Genomic DNA, 19,840 nt, shown 5'->3' with positions numbered 1-19,840 from the left:
GATAAAACCAATGTTATTGAGGGAATGGCTTTGTGTGGCCAGATCTGCAATCGGGAAATGCAAAGGAGTTCGCTGGTGTTTACATAGGCCGGTCAGGGTTGGGGGCGGGGGGTGGGGGGGGCTTGGGACAAGCTGTTTTTACTTTTATTAATCCTAAAGACAATAGATGCCTTAGGTCTGGAGAGAATTGGAGAATCAAACTCATTAAATGGTTAAGATAGTCTATTAAAATAAATATGTTAATTTTTTCCCAGTTTACCTTATTTCTGAAGGAACCTGGTCAAGAATCAATATTTATATTATCCCTAATTGTTCCACAACACTCATTTAGGAATATCATCCGGAATTTCTCCTGGCAACTCTAAAGATGACTTAATTTTTTAATTAATATGATGTATGTGTGTATATACCTACACACTATATGTAATTTATATTATATGTATAAAAATATATACTTAAGTTAGAGAACTTTAAATTATAAAGAAGACAAACTAGACATCTCAGCTAGTGAAGCCTGCAATTAAGAAAATAGATGAGGCCGGGCGCGGTGGCTCACGCCTGTAATCCTAGCACTCTGGGAGGCTGAGGTGGGTGGATCGCTCGAGGTCAGGAGTTCAAGACCAGCCTGAGCAAGAGTGAGACCCCCGTCTCTACTAAAAATAGAAGAAATTATCTGGCCAACTAAAAATATATATAGAAAACATTAGCCGGGCATGGTGGTACATGCCTGTAGTCCCAGCTTCTCGGGAGGCTGAGACAGGAGGATCGTTTGAGCCCAGGAGTTTGAGGTTGCTGTGAGCTAGGCTGACGCCACGGCACTCACTCTAGCCCGGGCAGCAAAGCAACACTCTGTCTCAAAAAAAAAAAAAAAGAAAGAAGGAAAGAAAATAGATGGATTAGTCAGATTTTATGGTAGGCCTAATCAATTGAGTTTATATAATGTATGTTTGAGAGCAAGAAATCTGATTCTTTATGTTTGAATCCTGGTCCTACCAGTTAAGTAACTATGCAACCTTGCCAACGTGCCTTAATTTCTCTGAGCTTCAGTTTTGTTGGAATTAGAAAATGGAATCATAAATAATACCTGTCTCATAGGGTTACTTTGAGAATTAAATGAGTTAACACATGAAAAGCACTTAGAATTTTGCCAGAGAAAAGTAGGAATTTAATGTTATTATTTTAACGTGCTTACTTTATAAAGTACTTATCATACATGAATCAAATATATAATCATCTGTCAATACAATTAAGTATTTGTAGTAGTACATCTTAATAAAGATGTACAGTTCCTAGTAAAGAGTTAGCATTCAATAATTTTTGCTAGGTGTATAAGTGAAAAAATGATCAAATGTGGATATGAAAAGTTTTAGTAAGAATTATTCACAGGTATGGATTAAGAAAAGATAGTGACTGATAAATCTTTTTGAAGACATTTCAATATTACAGACTATTTTAATACATATTGACATACCCAGAAATTTAGTGAAAGTACACGAGTTTGCATTTCACATTAATAATGTCCCATAATGTTAAATAGTCTGCATTCAATTTTTTAGAATTTGAAAAAAATGATTTTCCTACTGTTCACTATATTATGATTCTTATCCTTAATATGGCTTTCCTTTGATCTCACCACCTTGATAACTAAGACTAAAACAAATAGAAACTTTAAAAATCATGCTACCATATGTTTGTTTTCTAAGTCCACCTGCCTATAGGAATAGCCATGTAGCAACCCAAGTTTGCTATTAGCTTAAAAGTGGTCATGTTAATTCTTCCTGTCATGATTAAAAAAAGAATCAAAAATATAAAATTTAAATGGAATAGCTTACCAAAGCTTACTAATTTTTTTAGTTTTTATAAAATATTTCAAACTTAGTGAAAATTATAGAAAATACCCTAACAAATAACCTGTGTGCTTACTGTCCAGTTTTATCAAATCTTAACATTTTGCTATGTTTGTTTCAGATGTTTTTGTGATAAAAGATATTTTACAGGTATCCTAAAACCCTCTGAAATCGCTTCCCTGTCCACCTAAAAAAACTTCACTAAATTAAATTTAATATTTATAATTTACAAGTTTTCTTATGATATTAATATACATGTATGTCATATATACATGTATACTAAATAATTTATGGCATTATTTCATATAATTTTATCTTTATATCATGATACCTTACTATATTTATCCTTCTGCAAATTTTTAATCTAGATTTTTTCAAGATTTATCTTGATATATGGAGGTTTAATTCATTTTAATTGCTGCTTACTATTTCATTGAATCAATATCATAATCTATTCATTCTCTTAACTTACTATTAGGAACAATATTGCAATGAATGATTTTGAACAAATTTCTTGGGCACAGGTGGGAGAATTTCTCTAGAGTAGATGTGGAATCAGTAGGAGTGGAATATTCTGACAGTTTGGGTATATAAACTTAAACTTCATTAGATACTGACAAATTTATATAAAATGTGTGTGTACAGACTTATACAGTACTTTCTGTCCACTGTCTATAAGAGTTCCTCTTTCTTTAAATTGTTGTCTGTACATATCCCCGAAATTGTTTGCAATATATCTGGAATGACAAAATTGTCAAATCTTGTTCTTATTTGTATACAGTTAAAGAGGTTGGTTAGAAGTGAAAAGAGTGTTGCTTTATTTCTTAAATTGGATTCAGTTCACAATGGCTGATATGTGAGATGTTAGGAGACAAACTCAGTGGTTCTCAGTCTTAGCTACACATTAGATTTACCTGGAAGCTTTCAAAAATCCTAATGTCAAGCCTCACCCAGACTGAAAACTTTCCTTGAGGTGCAAGCAGAGGTGGGAGGGATTTGGATGGAGTACTAACTGCCCCACCTCCCACCCCCGAACTCAGATCCCCAGGGCATCCCACTATACACGGTCAATATTGAGAATCACTACCCTTGCATATGGCTGGGAAGAGAATAAAACCAGAGAGACAAGAAAAATATTTGGCTGTAGGGCCATCTCTAAAAGTAGGTGGTAAGCTGGAGTTTGATTCCCAGTAGCTTTATCTAGAGTATATAAGTAAATTAATGGCTGAGGGAAAGTATTAGGCATTCCAGGATATGGCAATGCCTGAGGTCAGAAATTGAGCGAGTTAGTCTGGCTATAGTTTGGAATAGAACTACAGATTACAAGGGTCAGGACCCGGTCTGTTTAGGGAAAGGTGACTTGTGAAGTCCAAACGTGTATCAGAACCCCAGACAAATAGGTTGGTTTTCAGGACTCTAATGCTCACCAAGGATGAAGTGTTATCTATGACCTGAGACATAAGTCTAGGCAGAAAATTGGGCAAAGGCAGTGATAATTTAGAGAAAGGCCTTGCCTGTGTGGGTACCGTTTGCTAATAGCAGATAGCAGTAATCTAATTCCAGCCCCTTCAGCTGGCTGGTGCCAGCTATAGATGTTCTGCCAGACTTAATTAGGATAGGTTTTGAAAATAAGTTCTTTTTAAATGTGTGGAATATAAGCTTCTAACTATTGCTTAGAGAGAATGGAAGAGTCAGGAATTAACACAAATGCCCCAGGTTATAATGAATGAGGAAAGGATTTTGATTTGGTTCATCAATTGTAACATGAGCTATTGACATAAAGCAAGAATTTGTGTTTAATTAATTATTTGGTAACTACATTAAATATCATACTTTACCAAGAGTGCCAAAATGTACTTTAAATATTAGGTAACAAATGTTTATGGAATTTCAGCATAGGGTGAAAATAACAACAGCCATTCTTCATCTTTTTCTCAGTCAATACAATCATTACAATTTTTTATAGAAAAAAAATGAATTAAAAGACCATTTAGTTTTCCTGCCATGATTAGATGCAAAACTGTAGGAAAGTTAAGTACCAAATTATTATTTGTGGGCAAGAAGACATTGATGTTACCATATAGTTCACGTAATTATCCCCTATACTCAGGAAAGACTAAGATTTCTGGAGTCATGGTATAGTTAGAACACCTACGGACATTTCTTTTAAAAAATAATCATTAGGGCAAATAAAACTACAGGCATCCAACATATTTTAAAATTGTCATTGTGCATTCAACTTAAAATAAGGCTTAAGACATGAGGATGATGAGATGATTATATATGCCTTGAAACAAAATATCATCTTGAACAGTTTGCATGCCCTTCAGTTTGACTGTGAAGTCGTCAGTTAAGGTGAATAACCAAGATAACTCTTTCTTTTCTTCCAATTCAGTGCTGAGTACAAGAGAAGGACTAAGTATGTTCAGAAAAGTCTTAATCCTGAGTGGAATCAAACAGTAATTTATAAAAGTATTTCCATGGAACAGGTATGTAATGATTATTTCTAGGTGACAGATTTAGACTAACATAAGTGTAGTATTAGCACAATTATTCAAAGATTGGGTCCCATATAAATTTTGCCATACAAACAAAGAGTTGCATAAAATACATGTAAGAAATGTAGCCAATGAAAAGATATAAGTGAAGTTTAAACATAGGGTAAAAGTAAATGTGAACATTTTGACAAAGCAGCCAAAAAATAAACAAAGAAAGAAAATAAGAAGACCAGTGGAACATTTTCCATTGATTATTTCAAAATTTAAAATTTTCAATTAGACTGAGCCATATTTGTCATATTTGGGGGGAATATATTTTCAACCAGCTGTATTTTGACTTTCATTAACAGTACAAAGGAAAAAAGATAAAATTCAGTGAATAGAAATATATTACTCTATCAGACAACATTTTAGGAACATTTCTCTTCTCTAAATTGAGGCCTAAACTGTACAGAATAAGGCAAAATGATGACTAGTGTAAAGGATTATCACCAAAAATAAGTGACTCTAGGCAAAATTTCATTAGTCTTTTTCTGAAAATCTACACTTCCTAACTCTGCAGGAGTAACAGAAAATAACTGATAATATATAACATTGAATTCAGAGTGAAAAAAACACCAATAGAACAGGAAGAGGGCATCCACATAAAACAATTTATAAAGCAACTGTCTTTCACAATGAGGCTTTTATGTTGTCCTCTGGTAGATTAATTTGATTATGAAGTTGAAGCTGAATATAAATTATAATCTGGGTTCTTGAGTTTAAAATAAGTTAAACTCATCTACAGAAATCAGACAATGCTACTGTGTTTTGGGGGGAATAGTTGAAACAAAAGATTTGCAATCTATGGATTTCTTATATTTAAAGAGTATTTAAAAATTGTGCTTTCTGTTTTAAAAATGAGGGAGTTAGAACAATAGGAAATGAGTTAAGAGTTACCATTTTGCTCACAAAATAATAAGGTCCCTTATAATCAAACTCTAGATTGAACTGCAAAATCACTGAAATTTAAAATAATATTTAATATAAATCCACATAGTTATAGGTAAAATTTCCAGTATTTTTACATAAATGGAAACGGTTTAAGGGAGTGAAAATAAATGTGTCTATTGTATAAGTGTAGTAAAAATTTGTGATGGAAAGATGGGGTTAATGAGATTTTTATTTGAACTGTAGCTCAAGAAGAAAACACTGGAGGTGACAGTTTGGGATTACGATAGATTTTCTTCCAATGACTTCCTTGGGGAGGTGAGCCTCTGATTTTTTCCCTGATTTGCTGCCATTGATAACCACCATATAAAGCATAATGCAAAGAATATTTTTTTAAGTTCATAAGAGAGCCATTTCTGAATAAGATCCTTTGGCAGGTAGAATTTATTTCCTGATTTACTCTTTGAATAGATGAATAGCAGCTCAAGAAATGGTTTTTATTCTACTCCTCTATGTACTTTATAATAATTTATAAAATTAAATATTAATTGTTTCAATAAGAAGATATATAATCATGCTAAGTCCAAATCATATTTGAGGCTGACAAATTTGTTATATTATAAAATGAGCTGGAATTTTAAATATGTATTTTCAGGTTCTTTAATTGCCGTTCCTCACTGCATGTATGAATGACTTGATGTGACATTTTGTACTGTTATTTATGATTAAGTATCCTGAGAAAAATAGAAAAATCTCTCAAATATTTTAAGAAGCAAAAGTAGAAGTAGGAGCAAGCAATAAAAATATTTATATAAATGTGTAAGGAATCAAGATAACCTAATCATGAAACTAGTAGAGTGATCAGAACTCATGAAATTTTTTGTCTGTTATGTTCCAAAAATATATATTTTGTTTAGTGCTCTGCATAGAGCAGAAATTATGAATAATGTTTAATATAAAAAATCCAAAGCCTATAAAATATGATATCTATTTGATAGAGACTATAAAACAGTTGTGTAATCGAAGTGATAATGAGGGCTTGTTTGGTTTTTAAGACTCTGTACATCTCTTTTCACCAAAACTAGACCATTTGACCTTCATCTTCAGGTTCCATCCTAGTGCAGCCACTTGGACTAATCTTGATCTTAGGTAGGGCTACTGTAAGATACAGTATTACATCTGACTTTATGTCTTATTTCAAAAAACTGAACTATTGAAGTCTTTCTAATTTATTGTCTTCTTATATTTACATGAGCCTAGAGCATATATCCCTTGGGCTGGTTTCCATTTCTTTATACATTTTCAAAGCTAAGATGCCAGCAACTGTAAAATGAACCTTATTTGTATACCACTAAAAAAAAAAATGCTGCCAATTAAACCGTGACACAGTGTTTCTCATCATCTGTTGTTAGTCATGTCCCTATTTCAAATGTGAACTAAGTGTGTTTTAAATTAGAAGAAATAAGTTAGTAATTACAGATTATCCATTCTTTTCCATTTTGTGCCTTTTGTGATTAAAAGCAAACATTTTTCAAAGTTGCTAGCCAAGTTTAAGACTAGAATGAGTTCTTATAACAGAAAAATGTTTTGTTTTATGAAAACATTGACTTGTAACTCTTCCTTTTAACATCATATCCAAATAATTTAGTTAATAGTCAAAAATTTTATATAGTTCAATTTAATCATTTATCAAGCATCTGATATGTGCAAGACATTGTTTCAAATATCATGGGTGAAGAAAAATAAGAAAGATAGCATCATCGTCCTCAAAGATTATACTGTATCCTTTGTTTTATATATCCTTGAATAAATTTTAGATCATAGAAGAAAGTATTGAATAAATTATAGCTTAGTCCATAAGTTTCATTGATTTATTGTACTTTATTTTCAGGTATTGATTGATTTATCTAGCACATCCCACCTCGATAACACTCCAAGGTGGTATCCTCTCAAAGAACAGACTGAAAGCATTGATCATGGCAAATCCCATTCCAGTCAGAGCAGTCAGCAGTCCCCAAAGCCATCTGTTATCAAAAGCAGAAGCCATGGTATCTTCCCTGACCCATCGAAGGGTAGGAAATATTTCAAATAGAAAAAGTTTTTTGTTTGGTTTTTCATTCAATATCTTCTTGAATGCAAATACCTGTATATTTAATATATATTGAAATGTTAGATGCTATTGGAAAATCTTTAATATAATATCATGCAAAGAGTGATGGATATGGACAGGAGAAATGGGCTTTAGTCTTAGATCAGCACATACTTAGGTATATGACTTTGTAATCTTCACTTCTTTGACTCTCCATTTTTCTACCTGTGAAATGGAGGAGGCTGGGCTATATGAGCTATTTGGGTTTATTCCTCTCAAAATCCATGATAACATGGTTTTAGAAAATGCATTGGGGTATTTCGTTAAAAAAATATACAAATCCCTACCAGTTCATAGACTAGACATAATCATCATTACTATTTATGTACATTCCTTCTAACTGTTTATACTCCCTTTGTTTATAAAATATAGTCTTACTCCATAAACATAATCTTGTATCCTCCTTTTAATCTATCATATAGATAATATTTCCCATGTCATCAAAACAACTGGTATGCTGAAATTTACTTAAATCTTTTCTAAATGTTGCACTCAAGCCAATTTTTAACTATTATTATTATTTTTTAAATAACAGTGCCATACATTGGGTTTGGCCATAAGCACGGCATTCCCATTCGAGTGACCTTTTCCTTTGGGAGGTTCATTACCAACTGTCCTACACCAAGCATGAATCCTCACTGTCAGCTGAGTTACTGCCTATATAGGATAACCATGTGGCATCTTATCTAGATATACTGAACTATATTACATATAATCATATTACATATAATTTTTTATATTGGACTTGAGTATTGCTTCCTTCTCTCCTTTTCTCAGAAAGTACACCAAATTGGAAAGTGGTTCTTTATACATGAGAAGAGAATGACTCATAAGTGCAAGTGTTCTAGGAAATGGGAAACTGAGTCCATATCCAGTAGGCCGTTGTGTTGAATGGTAAACCTCTGACTATAATGAGTTCTGTAGATTATTTATGAATGAGTTTCATAGATGATTTATGGATTCTACTTAGCCATGTTGATTCTGCCCTGCTTAACATTCTGCAAGATCGTTAGTATAAAGACCTCTCTCTCTATGACTACCTTAGGAAATGAATATTCTATATATTCTCTAAAATTGTTGGAGATAATAATTCCACAACCTCCACATTTAATATGCCCTAGTGACTCACACCCCTTCTTCCAAGAACTCACTATGTTTTTGCTCAAAACTCCCCCTGTGGCAGTATAACCTATTGTCTCCTCCCTGACCTCTAGTAGAATTAGCAGAGTTACTTGGTGAAAAGAAAAGTTAATACAGTCATTACTTGAGGCTAGTTAGAATGTATTTCTCTTTGCAAAATTCTCTCTTCTCACGACTATCATCCTTTTGCTTTTCCTCCAAAAAATTGTTTCCTAAATGCTTAATCACACTTCTGTATGGTGAGCAGTTGCATAAATGAGCCATAAAAGACATAGAATTAACATAAATCTTAGACAGTTTCAAATTATATGTAGACCAAGCTTGACAGGAGGAATGCTGGAGCAACTTTAACTCATGTTTTACCCTTTTGTAACCAGACATGCAGGTTCCCACCATTGAGAAATCCCATAGTAGTCCTGGTAGCTCAAAATCATCATCCGAAGGCCATCTCCGCTCTCATGGACCATCTCGCAGTCAAAGCAAAACCAGCGTCACTCAGACTCACCTGGAAGACGCAGGGGCTGCCATAGCTGCTGCCGAAGCCGCCGTGCAACAGCTCCGCATTCAACCAAGTAAAAGACGCAAATAAATTCCTCAGCATGGCAGCTTAATGTTCATCTGTTGCCTTTCTTTCCTGCTGTCCTTCCCTGTTTGCTTTCTGTTTTTGGCATCCTCTGCTCACTCTGTTCACTGTCCCTTTGTCTGTGTAAGAACAGTATCAATACATAAATATGCTCTTTCTTATTTAGATTTTCTTTTAATTTACATAGACTGAAAATAAAACTGGCTGTTTCTCCTTTGTTTCCACCGTCCATCCAACCTGGCTCATAGTATTTGGTAGCTGTGTCTGTGATGTTTGCAGGCAAAGCAATGTTGTGTGTCCCTTTTGTGTGCGCTTAAGTATCCTTTAGAATGCAGAAATTGTAAGTGGCTGCCAACTTTCCAGGCATTACACCAAAAAAGCACACGCACAAGTATTTAGAGCAGATTAGCAATGAGATTCTTGTACCTGAAAACACTCAAAAATTTTAGACAGAAGCATAATGAGACCAAAAGTCACGTTCTAGGACCTAAGGGGAGAAGCCATTTCTTTCAAGACAATGCTTAAAAACACTAATAAATTATGCATGTGAAATGTTATAGCTTTCCATGTGCAAAAATTTCTAGTCTTCTGAAAAATCTGTGAAGAAAATCATATTTCTTATATTCTCAAAAACTGCATAATATTAATATATGTATAAGCATATGTGATGAGGCACTGTAACCTCATTAAGGAGCACAATTGGGTCCATTCTGTTGGATCACTCTTTGTATATGATAACAGAGATTTTATAGGTTATTTTTTCTCCTAACCATTGGAAATCCTGTGAAAGTAAAGATGTGCTATGTCTAGTAGCTGTAAATCAAAGTATAACAATTTACCCACCTTAACTGCTGTATTTTCATTTCATTTGTAAAAATTTAGTCAATTGATGTAATTGTATAAAAACTTAAGAAGTGCAGATATTTCAAAGATATAGGTGACCTGTTACTTCTAAACAGCATTAACCAGGCAATGGAGATAGATTGTCTCCTGAGTCATCATTTCCAAAGAAACAGCCAGTTTTAATCCCCTTTAGTGCTGTGCATGTGGTGTCATTTTGGCATTTGAAAACACAACTTACTTAAATAGAGCAAAAGAACACTTCTGTTTGCATGAATAACATTTAAGCTGGTTCCATCTGAGGATACATACTCTGGGTTTCCATTTCACCCACACTGCCACAGCAGCACATAAAAGCGGTCAGTCTAATCATGCCAGGAAGCAGCACAGACACAGCATAGCAGGAGTCCTCCCCATTCAAAGAACTCAGTCTGATAATCTGCCTCCACCAGCCAATGGCAACCAAGACCAAAGCCAGCTAGCCCTCAGGAAGGTGATGTCTGATGGACCAGTCAAGCCAGAAGGAGGTGAGCAGAAAGGCCCTGTTCAAAGCACACAACAAGAACATCCCCAAATTTAAAGCTCTCATCTTTAATTTTTAGAGATTGTCTGATAAAATATGTTTATCCACTTTTTAATGTGCTTTTGTGGGCATGGCATTTCAGGACTTCATCGTCACCATGTAAGTCCCAAGATCAGTCCCGTAATATATCAACTACAGTGATTTGTATTTTTCTATGCACTGGGCATCTTTTGACTTTTGTTGGGAAATAGATTAACAATATTCATATTGCAGAATGGAATGCATGCTACTAACCTAATCTGTTCAAGCATGACTATAAATATGTTGCATTGTGATAAAAGTTTAAATTGCTCACAGTTCAAGTTAGCATACCAGTTGGAATGTAGATCAGTATTTGTTGCGTATTATTTCAAGTGTAACTTTAAAAAAAATTAGTGGATTTTGGAAATTCTTAGAGGAAAGTAAAGGAAAAATTGTTAATGCACTCACTCACCTTTACATGGTGAACGTTCTCTCTTGATCCTACAAGCAGACATTTTCCACTCGTGTTTCCATAGTTGTTAAGTGTATCAGATGTGTTGGGCATGTGAATCTCCAAGTGCCTGTGTAATAAATAAAGTATCTTTATTTCATTCATAAACTACTGGGTTCTGAGCCATTGTTATCTGATGCAGCTTAAACTGAGTGTGTCAGTTTTTGTTTTTTCATTTGATTTCTTGCAATAGATTCTAGTAACTGCTCCATTACTAGTGAGAGCTGTGATAATAGAACATTTTGGAGAAGAACAAAGTTCCATGCTGGAAACATTATAGATGGAAGATTATTACCAAGTAAAAGCATCAGAGCTTACATAAAAATAAAAATGATGGGGTTGGGCCACCCTACGCAATGCTTCCACTATTTCTCTCTCCCATACCTAATCTACTTTGGTTCCTGGGTAAAGGAAGATAAATTACATGAGCCCTTGCTTTATAGATATACCTAACCTTAATCCTATAGCTGTGGTCAGAAGGAAAAGCAAATTTACATCTGTCCCTACCCTGACCCCAACATTTGTGGAATTTTCCCCAAGAAAGAGTACCACTGCCAGTGACAGGAATCAAACTAGAATGATTATGAATTATCTTCAAATTTAATTCAAAAACACATATAAAATAAAGTTTTTTAAATATAACTAGGATAGCATTGTTTGCCCCCCATAAATACCTTCCAGCCCTAAAATTCTTGAGTTTATGATTCTATATTTGATACAAAATGAAAATCAAGCCTTATACTTTCCTATTGCATTTCTCTTTATGCTCATAAACTTGAAAACATTTAATATGCTTTTCTCTCAATTAATCAGATATTTGGGGGCAATGTAAGATGTATGTGGCAATACAGAGGGAAAATCCACTGAGATGTTTCTTAAATTAGCCAGGTAATTTAAAAAACAATTAGCTTAAACGTTAGCATAATTCTGTATATGTGTTTACTCATCCCAGTTTTTAGATTATCACCAAAGCACAATTTCCATTTTATTGTTAGCCTGCTAGTATTTTCTGAAAGTACTTAAAATTCTACCTCTCACTTTTTTCCTTCAAATAAGTTCAGTTGATTTCTTCATGTCGTTCATTTTCTTACTTGAAATATTCTATTAATTATAAATGTAATAAAAACTTCCCTGATTTCACATCTTATTTTAATTATTGTGATTTAAGTATTACTATATAATATCTTGTATGATTTTTTTCCTAGATGTGGTTCTTAAATTTACATCAAAATATTTTAATTCCTTTGAATAATGCTCTCATAGACAGCCTCATACATTTAAAGTGCTATAATTGAATTAGAAGTCACTCTTTATTGACGTCACAATCAAAAGGAAAACTAGATAACAGCATGCTTTCTTATTTAGTTTTGTTCTTACAGATAATAAAAAGCCCTGTTTTCTAAAATATAAATCATTTCACCGCTACTGTCAATATACTAATAATATAATTGATCCATGCATTTTGGGAAACACCTAATAGCAAAAATACCGTAGGATTAAATTTATGCTGAAGTGCAATATAATTTGTTTAAAGCATGGAAAGAAAAATTGGTCAGAGATATAAACATATAAAGAACCAGCAACTTCCTGTTCACCAACTGTAGAAATAAGTATTAGTAATAATTTTAAGTGTTTGGTTAAAAGTCTCCCATTTCAAACCTCACAATGGAGTTCATATAATCCCATCTGCATTCTGGAAATAACACTCTGCATTTGAATAGTTCTTCATGTTGTACAAAGTGTTTTGTCATCCATTTTCTCATTTTATCACACCAAGTGGATGAGGTATTCATTCCAATATTCTTATCCCTGTTTTATGGGTGAGCAGAGAGTCAGAGGGGCAGGATGGCTGATATGAGAACACACAGCTAGAAATTTTCAGAACTAGCAAATAGATCCTTGTCTTGTGACTCTTAGAGTAACAGTTTTAAATACATGATCTCCTCTGAAGTCAAACTCTCCTGATTTCAATAAAAACAAGGTACTTGTTACTTATCACTCGTGTTCTTACAAATGATTAGAGGTAGCTAGAAATGATGGCAGAATACAATTTTTACTCTCTCTACCTGCATGATCCTCCTCTCTAAAGGCTGGTGATTTAAACAATGGAAGAAAACCTTCCCCTGCGCAATCCCAGCGAGGCAGTTAGCAGGGTTCTTAGAGGAGGCTACGTGTACATCTGTAGGCATTTCTATCAAGGGTGACAGAATTGTCCCTAAAGAGCTTTACAGACGTGTTTTGTAAGCTTCTCAGCAGATTTCTGCTTGAACTAGCATAAAATATGGGTCAAGCAAGAATTATAGAGTGAGCCAGAAGGACCTTTTTTCCTCCCTCCGGAGTTTAGTTGCATGCTAGGAAACCTGAAGGGAAAGATTAGACAGATTGTGCCAAATCATCCTGATGCCTAAACAACACTGTATTTATAAATCTCTGGAAATGTTTTCTTTGTTGTTTATTTTTATTTTCTCTCCCAAGCCAGTTGGTTTGGTTGAATACAGGCCCTACTATTTCCAAAGGTGACACCAAGGAGGCAAGACAGTTTAGAAAGTAGTTTTGATCTTTTGTTTGTTTGAAAACCATATCAAAATCAAAACAAATTGAAACATTCTTAAAACCTTGAAGATTAATTTAATTGGCATCTAATACATTAAATTTTAAGTACAGTTTGAAAATTCCTGCACTATTTTGGTTCATGCTAAGATTTTGGGTTGAGCTTTAAATTTTAAACTAGGTAATATAGGCTGGGTAGAAATAGCTCTCCACCCCGAGTAATAAAACGGGAGCCCTTGGGACAGGTTGGGCAGATTAGGTGAGAAGATGAATCATTAAATAAGTTGTACAAGGGAATTATGATGGTGAGTTTCCTTGGTGTGACCGGATTGTAGGAGAAAAGCCTGAAGCTACTTCCACAGACCTCTACTGGAAATTCCACTTTCAATAAAGCTCATTTGCGGCACCTGTCAAAGAAGAGTTTCATTTCCATGTGTTGCCTTGGCGAACTCTTACCAAGCCATCACTCTGTGGGAGCTGCTATCTTGGGCAAGCGGCAGGGGCTGGCTGGATTTGGCAGCGGGCGGGCACTGGGAGTGGAGGAAATTGTTGTTTGCAGTAGCTAATCAGGGTCCTATTTTCTTCTGGCCTAAAGTAGTTGATCACTTCTGCTCAGAAGGAATTTAGCCTTCTCTGTTTCTGAAAAAGACAGGGCCCATAAGAGAAAAAAAAATTGCCAGAGAAATCAGAATGAGTTTATTTGGAAGTGAAGTATTCTTTAACATTGTATGTACGAGGTTAATTAAAACAAAATTTACATTCCTCATTTCCATGTGCTTGTGCAAAAAAGAAGTTAAAACATTTTAAAAAAACTTTGAACAGTTTTAAGTAAAAAGAAAATTGAAACTGTAATGATGTGAACACAGCAAACATCCACCAAAATCTGAGAGAATCAATTTGGATGATTTCGGCTTTCAAAGTTCTGTGCCTGTTTCTCTGGTGGGGAGGAGTTTTTTGTTGTCTGTGAAAATCAAAATGCTCTTCAAAAGTTTTGTTTTTTGAGAGAGTCCATATTTTCTTAGAATGATTGATTATACATTTTCAAATATTTCTGTAGTCATTTAAATTCATTGCCAGAAATATCTCCACTGTATATACAGAGTCACAGACAGCAAATGGGTAACTCTGACCATATGAAACTCTCTCTTGTTTATGGCCCTTCATTCCTGAAGGTGAATCTACTGACCTGCCATCCATGGGTACTTTTGTTCTTCTCCAGTAGTAACCGTGAGTCTACACTGAGCCATCCACATACTTTGGTCTGGTCCACACTGGGAATTTATATGTTTATTTCATCTGACATGAATGGCAAGACCCACTGGCCCATCTAAATACCAAACTTGGCTTCCGTGTTGCTATGCCTTAGTCACACGATCTAGCTATGGGCCTATATAGTGAGGATGGGACTATTAATATGTGATCTAAGAAGAAGAGAAAGGCCTATTGTTTAACACACCAAGGTCTCTTAAATACTATTTATTTATGACATGTCTTTAACAATAATATCCATGAAACCTAGTTTTTTAAATGCAAATTATTTTACTTTGGGCTTGAAGAAATTATTTTCAAAAAGTTAGTATATCAGATTATCACCAGGGAGCAGGAAATGTGTAAATGAGACAGGCAAGTAAATGCCAATGGGGGAAGGAAATGGGAAAGCTGATGGAGACACGCTGGGGGATGTGGGACAGTCACACCGTGAGCATGGGGTGGGGAACTTTCTCACCTGAGTAGGAGGATCACAGAACCAGGGAAATGCTACCTAAGGAGAGGTGGAGCAATGTCAAAGACACCATTTGGCTACTTAACAATATTATCTAAATCCAGATATCTAACTGTCCATGAATTACTTGATTATTTTTCCACTTTTCATCCACATGTATTACATTATGTAAAACCATAATATTTCACCCATTCTCCATTGTGCAAGATGATTTGGGGAGGGGGAGGAAACGTGGGTATGGGATGAAATGAAGGGAATCTTCACATGTACTGAACAAGACTGTGAAATATTTCTTAATTTTTATTTTGTTACTATGCTGTATGTGTAAACATGTAATTAATCACTAAGAAGCCAAAAACAGTGATGGATTTTAAATGAAAACCTATTATATCAGAAATATAGAATTTTGATTGGGGTGTTGAGTTTGTTAGATGTGTGAATAGGAATGACATAGATATAATCATAGCTTTATATTATATCTTAATGTGGTTTAAAGATACTAAAAATTACAATTTATTAATTAAATTTATTTTAATTTGAACAGAAATTAATCAAAATATTAGTATCAAAAATCAAGCAAGGTTTCAGAAACAAGTGTTTGGTAAAAGAAGCATGGGTCTCTTTTTTAAACGTGTAATAAAGATAGTAAAATACAATTTCTACTATATTTGTTCTTAAAAAGAACATAGAAGTAAAATCTGCTTTTCCTCATTGAAACATTTCAAATGCAAAACCACATTATTTGAAGTTCTATAGGTCATATTTTTTTTATCTGACTCTAAAAAGAATTTGGAATATAGAGAAATATAGAAAAGGGATATTTTTACAACTACTTAATTCAGATGTCCTTCTATATAGGTCTATCATATACTTTTAGTTTGTTTTAAAGCATTCTCATTGCTAATGACATTTCATAAAGTAAATAGCTATTGAATCACTATTTTGGCTCCATTCAATATTAATATACAAGAACATTAAAAAGACTTTATGTAGAGAAAACCCCTTTTTGGAAGAATTTGTATTATTTTATGCCTACCAGTTGTCATTATTTACTCTGGGTTTCTTTGTACCATAAAATAGTTGAGGTTTTTATTTTGTTTTGTTTTTAAGCAAAGATATAACAGACAAGCAAGCTTTTATTATATACATAACTTGTAATTCAGACCATATACTTATAGAGTTGTGAAGTTCTGAGTGAAAAAAGTTCTGAAGAAGCTTAGAGATGATTAAATAAAATAATAATATCAATAATAACCTTTTCAAGAAAGGCCACTAACTTTATATTTTTTTCAGTACAAAAAATAAAATGAAAACTGAAAGGTACCATAAAATGATCTTGATGTACATAATTGTTTTTAAGATGACTGTCAAAGAAGCTCATGCTTATTGGTCTCTTTTCATTTTCACAGTTAGCACTTTGTTTCCATTACTGTAGGTCCCCGACCAGTAATTCTTAAAGTGTGTCCATTGACTCCTGGAGGATCCCAGAAATTCTTTCAGGGGTCTGCAAGGTCAAAAAAACTCTTAAGAATATTAAGATGTTATTTGCCTTTTTCACTCTCATTTTTTTTCAAGAATGAATTGGAGTATTGCAGCAGCTACAGAAGGTGTCATGACATCATTGCTTTGATGACTAATAGAATATGTGCTCATAAGTTTTTTGTTTTAAAGTTTTCTTAATTTTGAGTATGATAAATAACAATAGATACAACTTACATGAAACAAATGTCTTTGGATTACTCAATAATTTCTAAGAATGCAAAAGGGGTCTTGAGGGCAAATAATTTAAGAGCCACTGACCTAGACCTATCCATAATCATCATTTTTACAGTAGCCAAAGGCTGGATAACTGAGTTTGGTCAAAAATATTCTTAGCATATTTGTCAAATTTTCTATGCCTTATGTATCTCTCCTATTGCTTTTCAGAACCTCTCCTTTCCTTTCTCATTTAGTGTTAATTTATAATTATTAAGATTGACAAATGACTTTTTCCCAATTTATATAGCATATTTAAAATATTTTATTGAGCATGATTTAGATTAAATTATTATATGTCCATATTTATTACTTCTACCTTTTAAAATTTGACTGGTAAGTCACCTATCAGCTTTAATCGGGGGCTCCCAACATAAGGTGGACAAAAAGTGTTATAAAGGTAGAATACATTTTACTTTTGTCCTTATCTTGAAGGTAAAATTTATTAGAAAAACATTTGTTTATAAATTATTAGTTTATTTTATCTTCCATTATATTATCTACATTACTGATCTTATAAATTGCAAATTCATTATATTGCATAAACAGAGAAAACCTGAAGATTATCACTTTGATTCCAATTTGTGGGAAAATTGAAAAGTTTCTTACCTAGCACTTGGTCCTTACTTTCAAGTATGTAATTTAGTGAGCTTTTAAATATTTAATGCTAAAAATGATATTCTGCAAATATGTATTTGTCATTTATAGAAAATATTATCTGAATTGCCTGTATTAGGTAATTTATTCACTCTTATATATAAATTTGTTTATTTTTTTTTAAAAAGATTGCATATTATGTTCCAGCCTCCTCAATATATCAGTAATACTGAAGTAAACAAAACAGGCAAAAATCACTGTCCACTGAATCTCTTATTCTAGTAATTCTAGTACTATTTATTGAATAACAAATTTAAAGGTACCTTGGAAAAATTATTAAGAAGGAGAAAAGCATAGTTTTGTCTACCTTCAACTGAGATGGAAAAAGAAAAATGCAATTGGTCATTAACTTAAGTTTGTATGCAACCAACCATCATCATGCTTAAAAATACCTGGAAAATAGAATTAATTATACTTTTATTTGTCCTGGCTGGTTCTCTCTCATAGTCTTTACAATCCACTGGGATATAACCAACTACGGGTGGAGAGAAAGTGTTTGAAAATGATCTATTTGGAAACAGTAGAAAAATTAATGAAATTAACTAGATAGGTTAGATCTCACAGGACTAGACGTGCATTTATCTACTAATTGTCCAAACTTCCTCTTTACTTTGTGGCCATTTACTAAATTTGAAAGATATGAAAACTAATACTCAGTGTTTGATGTAGCATTAGCCATATAAGTCACTTTGCTATTATTAATTATTATTTCTTTACACTGGAAGGAACCTTATTTCCTTTGGGCAGAATTTTATAAATCAAAATATTTGGATTCCATTTAAGGATAACATCCTTGTTATCTAAGTACTCATGACCTAAGTTATTGCAGTTTCAGGATTATGTAAGAACATTAGTCTTAAGGGATTTTTAGAATTACTTTCCAGTCAAACAAACCTGCATGCTTTACAGCAGTCTTTATTCCTGCTTGATTTTTTTTTCCTCTGTCAGCTCTTGGAAATACCTTTCTGACAAACTAATTCAAGTATAGTGCAAGCAAACTGTAGAAGAGAAAATATTTCTCCTTCAAAAGAGAATGAAATGAAAATTTAAAATTTAAAAGTTGACCATGAACAACTGATGTTAACTCTTGACTGTTCTCTCTTCCAAATATGATCCTCCTTACCATTTACCTTTTAAAGATAACAATCTTTATTGTGTTTGCATTTTTATCACAAAACCAGAACTTGGCACTTGATACATTCTTTGTTCATTCTATTCATTTGAACATAGCGGAATTATAGCCAAATTTATTAAAGACAAATGAATTTACTTCCTTAATTTTCATGTCTTCATCAAACTTTCTTCCATCATTTACTATGAAATTTTGATCTTAAACTGTATTTATTTGAAGTGGCTTCTTCCAAACCAGTTCTGAACCAAAAACACCTCAAAAGAGGAAGATTGTACATAAAAGACAACATTATGATATAAATGCAAGGGTTATAGTATAGTGAGCCATCATGTATGTTTTTATGTAAGAAAAAAATCCTCTCTACCATGTTATTACCTAAACTAACTATACTTTCATTTGTTAAATTGAAGTTTTATCCTGTTACTTCTGTTACCTGAAGTGATGGTTGATCTTACTGTCTATTAATAATAGAAAGCCAGAGTGAATGACTAGTGAGTATGGAAAACACCTGCAAATTATTGGTAGTATTAGATAAAAAACAAATTAAATTGCTCATTAAAATGTCCTGAAAAATTCAGTCATGAGGCTAATGGGTATGGAGAGGGAAAACTACGTACACAGTTAAGAACTTTACCAGCTTTCCTGGACGTGGCAAATGGAGGCCTCACATCTCCATCTTCCTCTCTGAAAGAAGCTGCTGTGTGAATGTGGAATATCTGACTTAAGAGACATATTCTGATCTTTATAAGGAAAAAAGACCTCAACATTTCATTTCTCATGGCTTGTAATACCTTTCTAACATGTATATAATTTATATATATAAAATATACCTATAATGGCTATTACATGTAGTCATTTAATAATTTATCATTTTGAATAGATTTCCAATGACATCCTTCCTTCAACTGCCCTGCCCAAGCATTTACAAATCACTGATATAGATGTTAGGGTTGTCTCCTTTCAATACTTTGTGAAAACTTG

General features: G+C 33.4%; 1 protein-coding gene across 2 annotated transcripts in view; it reads left to right on the top strand.

Annotated features, from left to right (window-relative positions):
* PCLO (piccolo presynaptic cytomatrix protein) overlaps window positions 1-19,840 on the top strand; it is a 348,144-nt gene that overhangs the window by 286,871 nt on the left and 41,433 nt on the right. The window contains exons 16-20 of one of the 2 annotated variants that reach the window (XM_045564481.1): window positions 4,243-4,336; window positions 5,522-5,593; window positions 7,167-7,347; window positions 8,942-9,136; window positions 10,332-10,514. In XM_045564481.1, the coding sequence (XP_045420437.1) occupies window positions 4,243-4,336; window positions 5,522-5,593; window positions 7,167-7,347; window positions 8,942-9,136; window positions 10,332-10,514 (725 nt within the window). The remainder of the gene's footprint in view (window positions 1-4,242; window positions 4,337-5,521; window positions 5,594-7,166; window positions 7,348-8,941; window positions 9,137-10,331; window positions 10,515-19,840) is intronic. The other variant, XM_045564480.1, reaches the window with a different exon arrangement.

The sequence above is a fragment of the Lemur catta genome, chromosome 11, assembly GCF_020740605.2.
Source record: "Lemur catta isolate mLemCat1 chromosome 11, mLemCat1.pri, whole genome shotgun sequence".
Classification (NCBI taxonomy): domain Eukaryota; kingdom Metazoa; phylum Chordata; class Mammalia; order Primates; family Lemuridae; genus Lemur; species Lemur catta.
The sequence above is the reverse complement of the archived record's forward strand: the minus strand, read 5'-3'. Positions and strand labels throughout refer to the sequence as shown.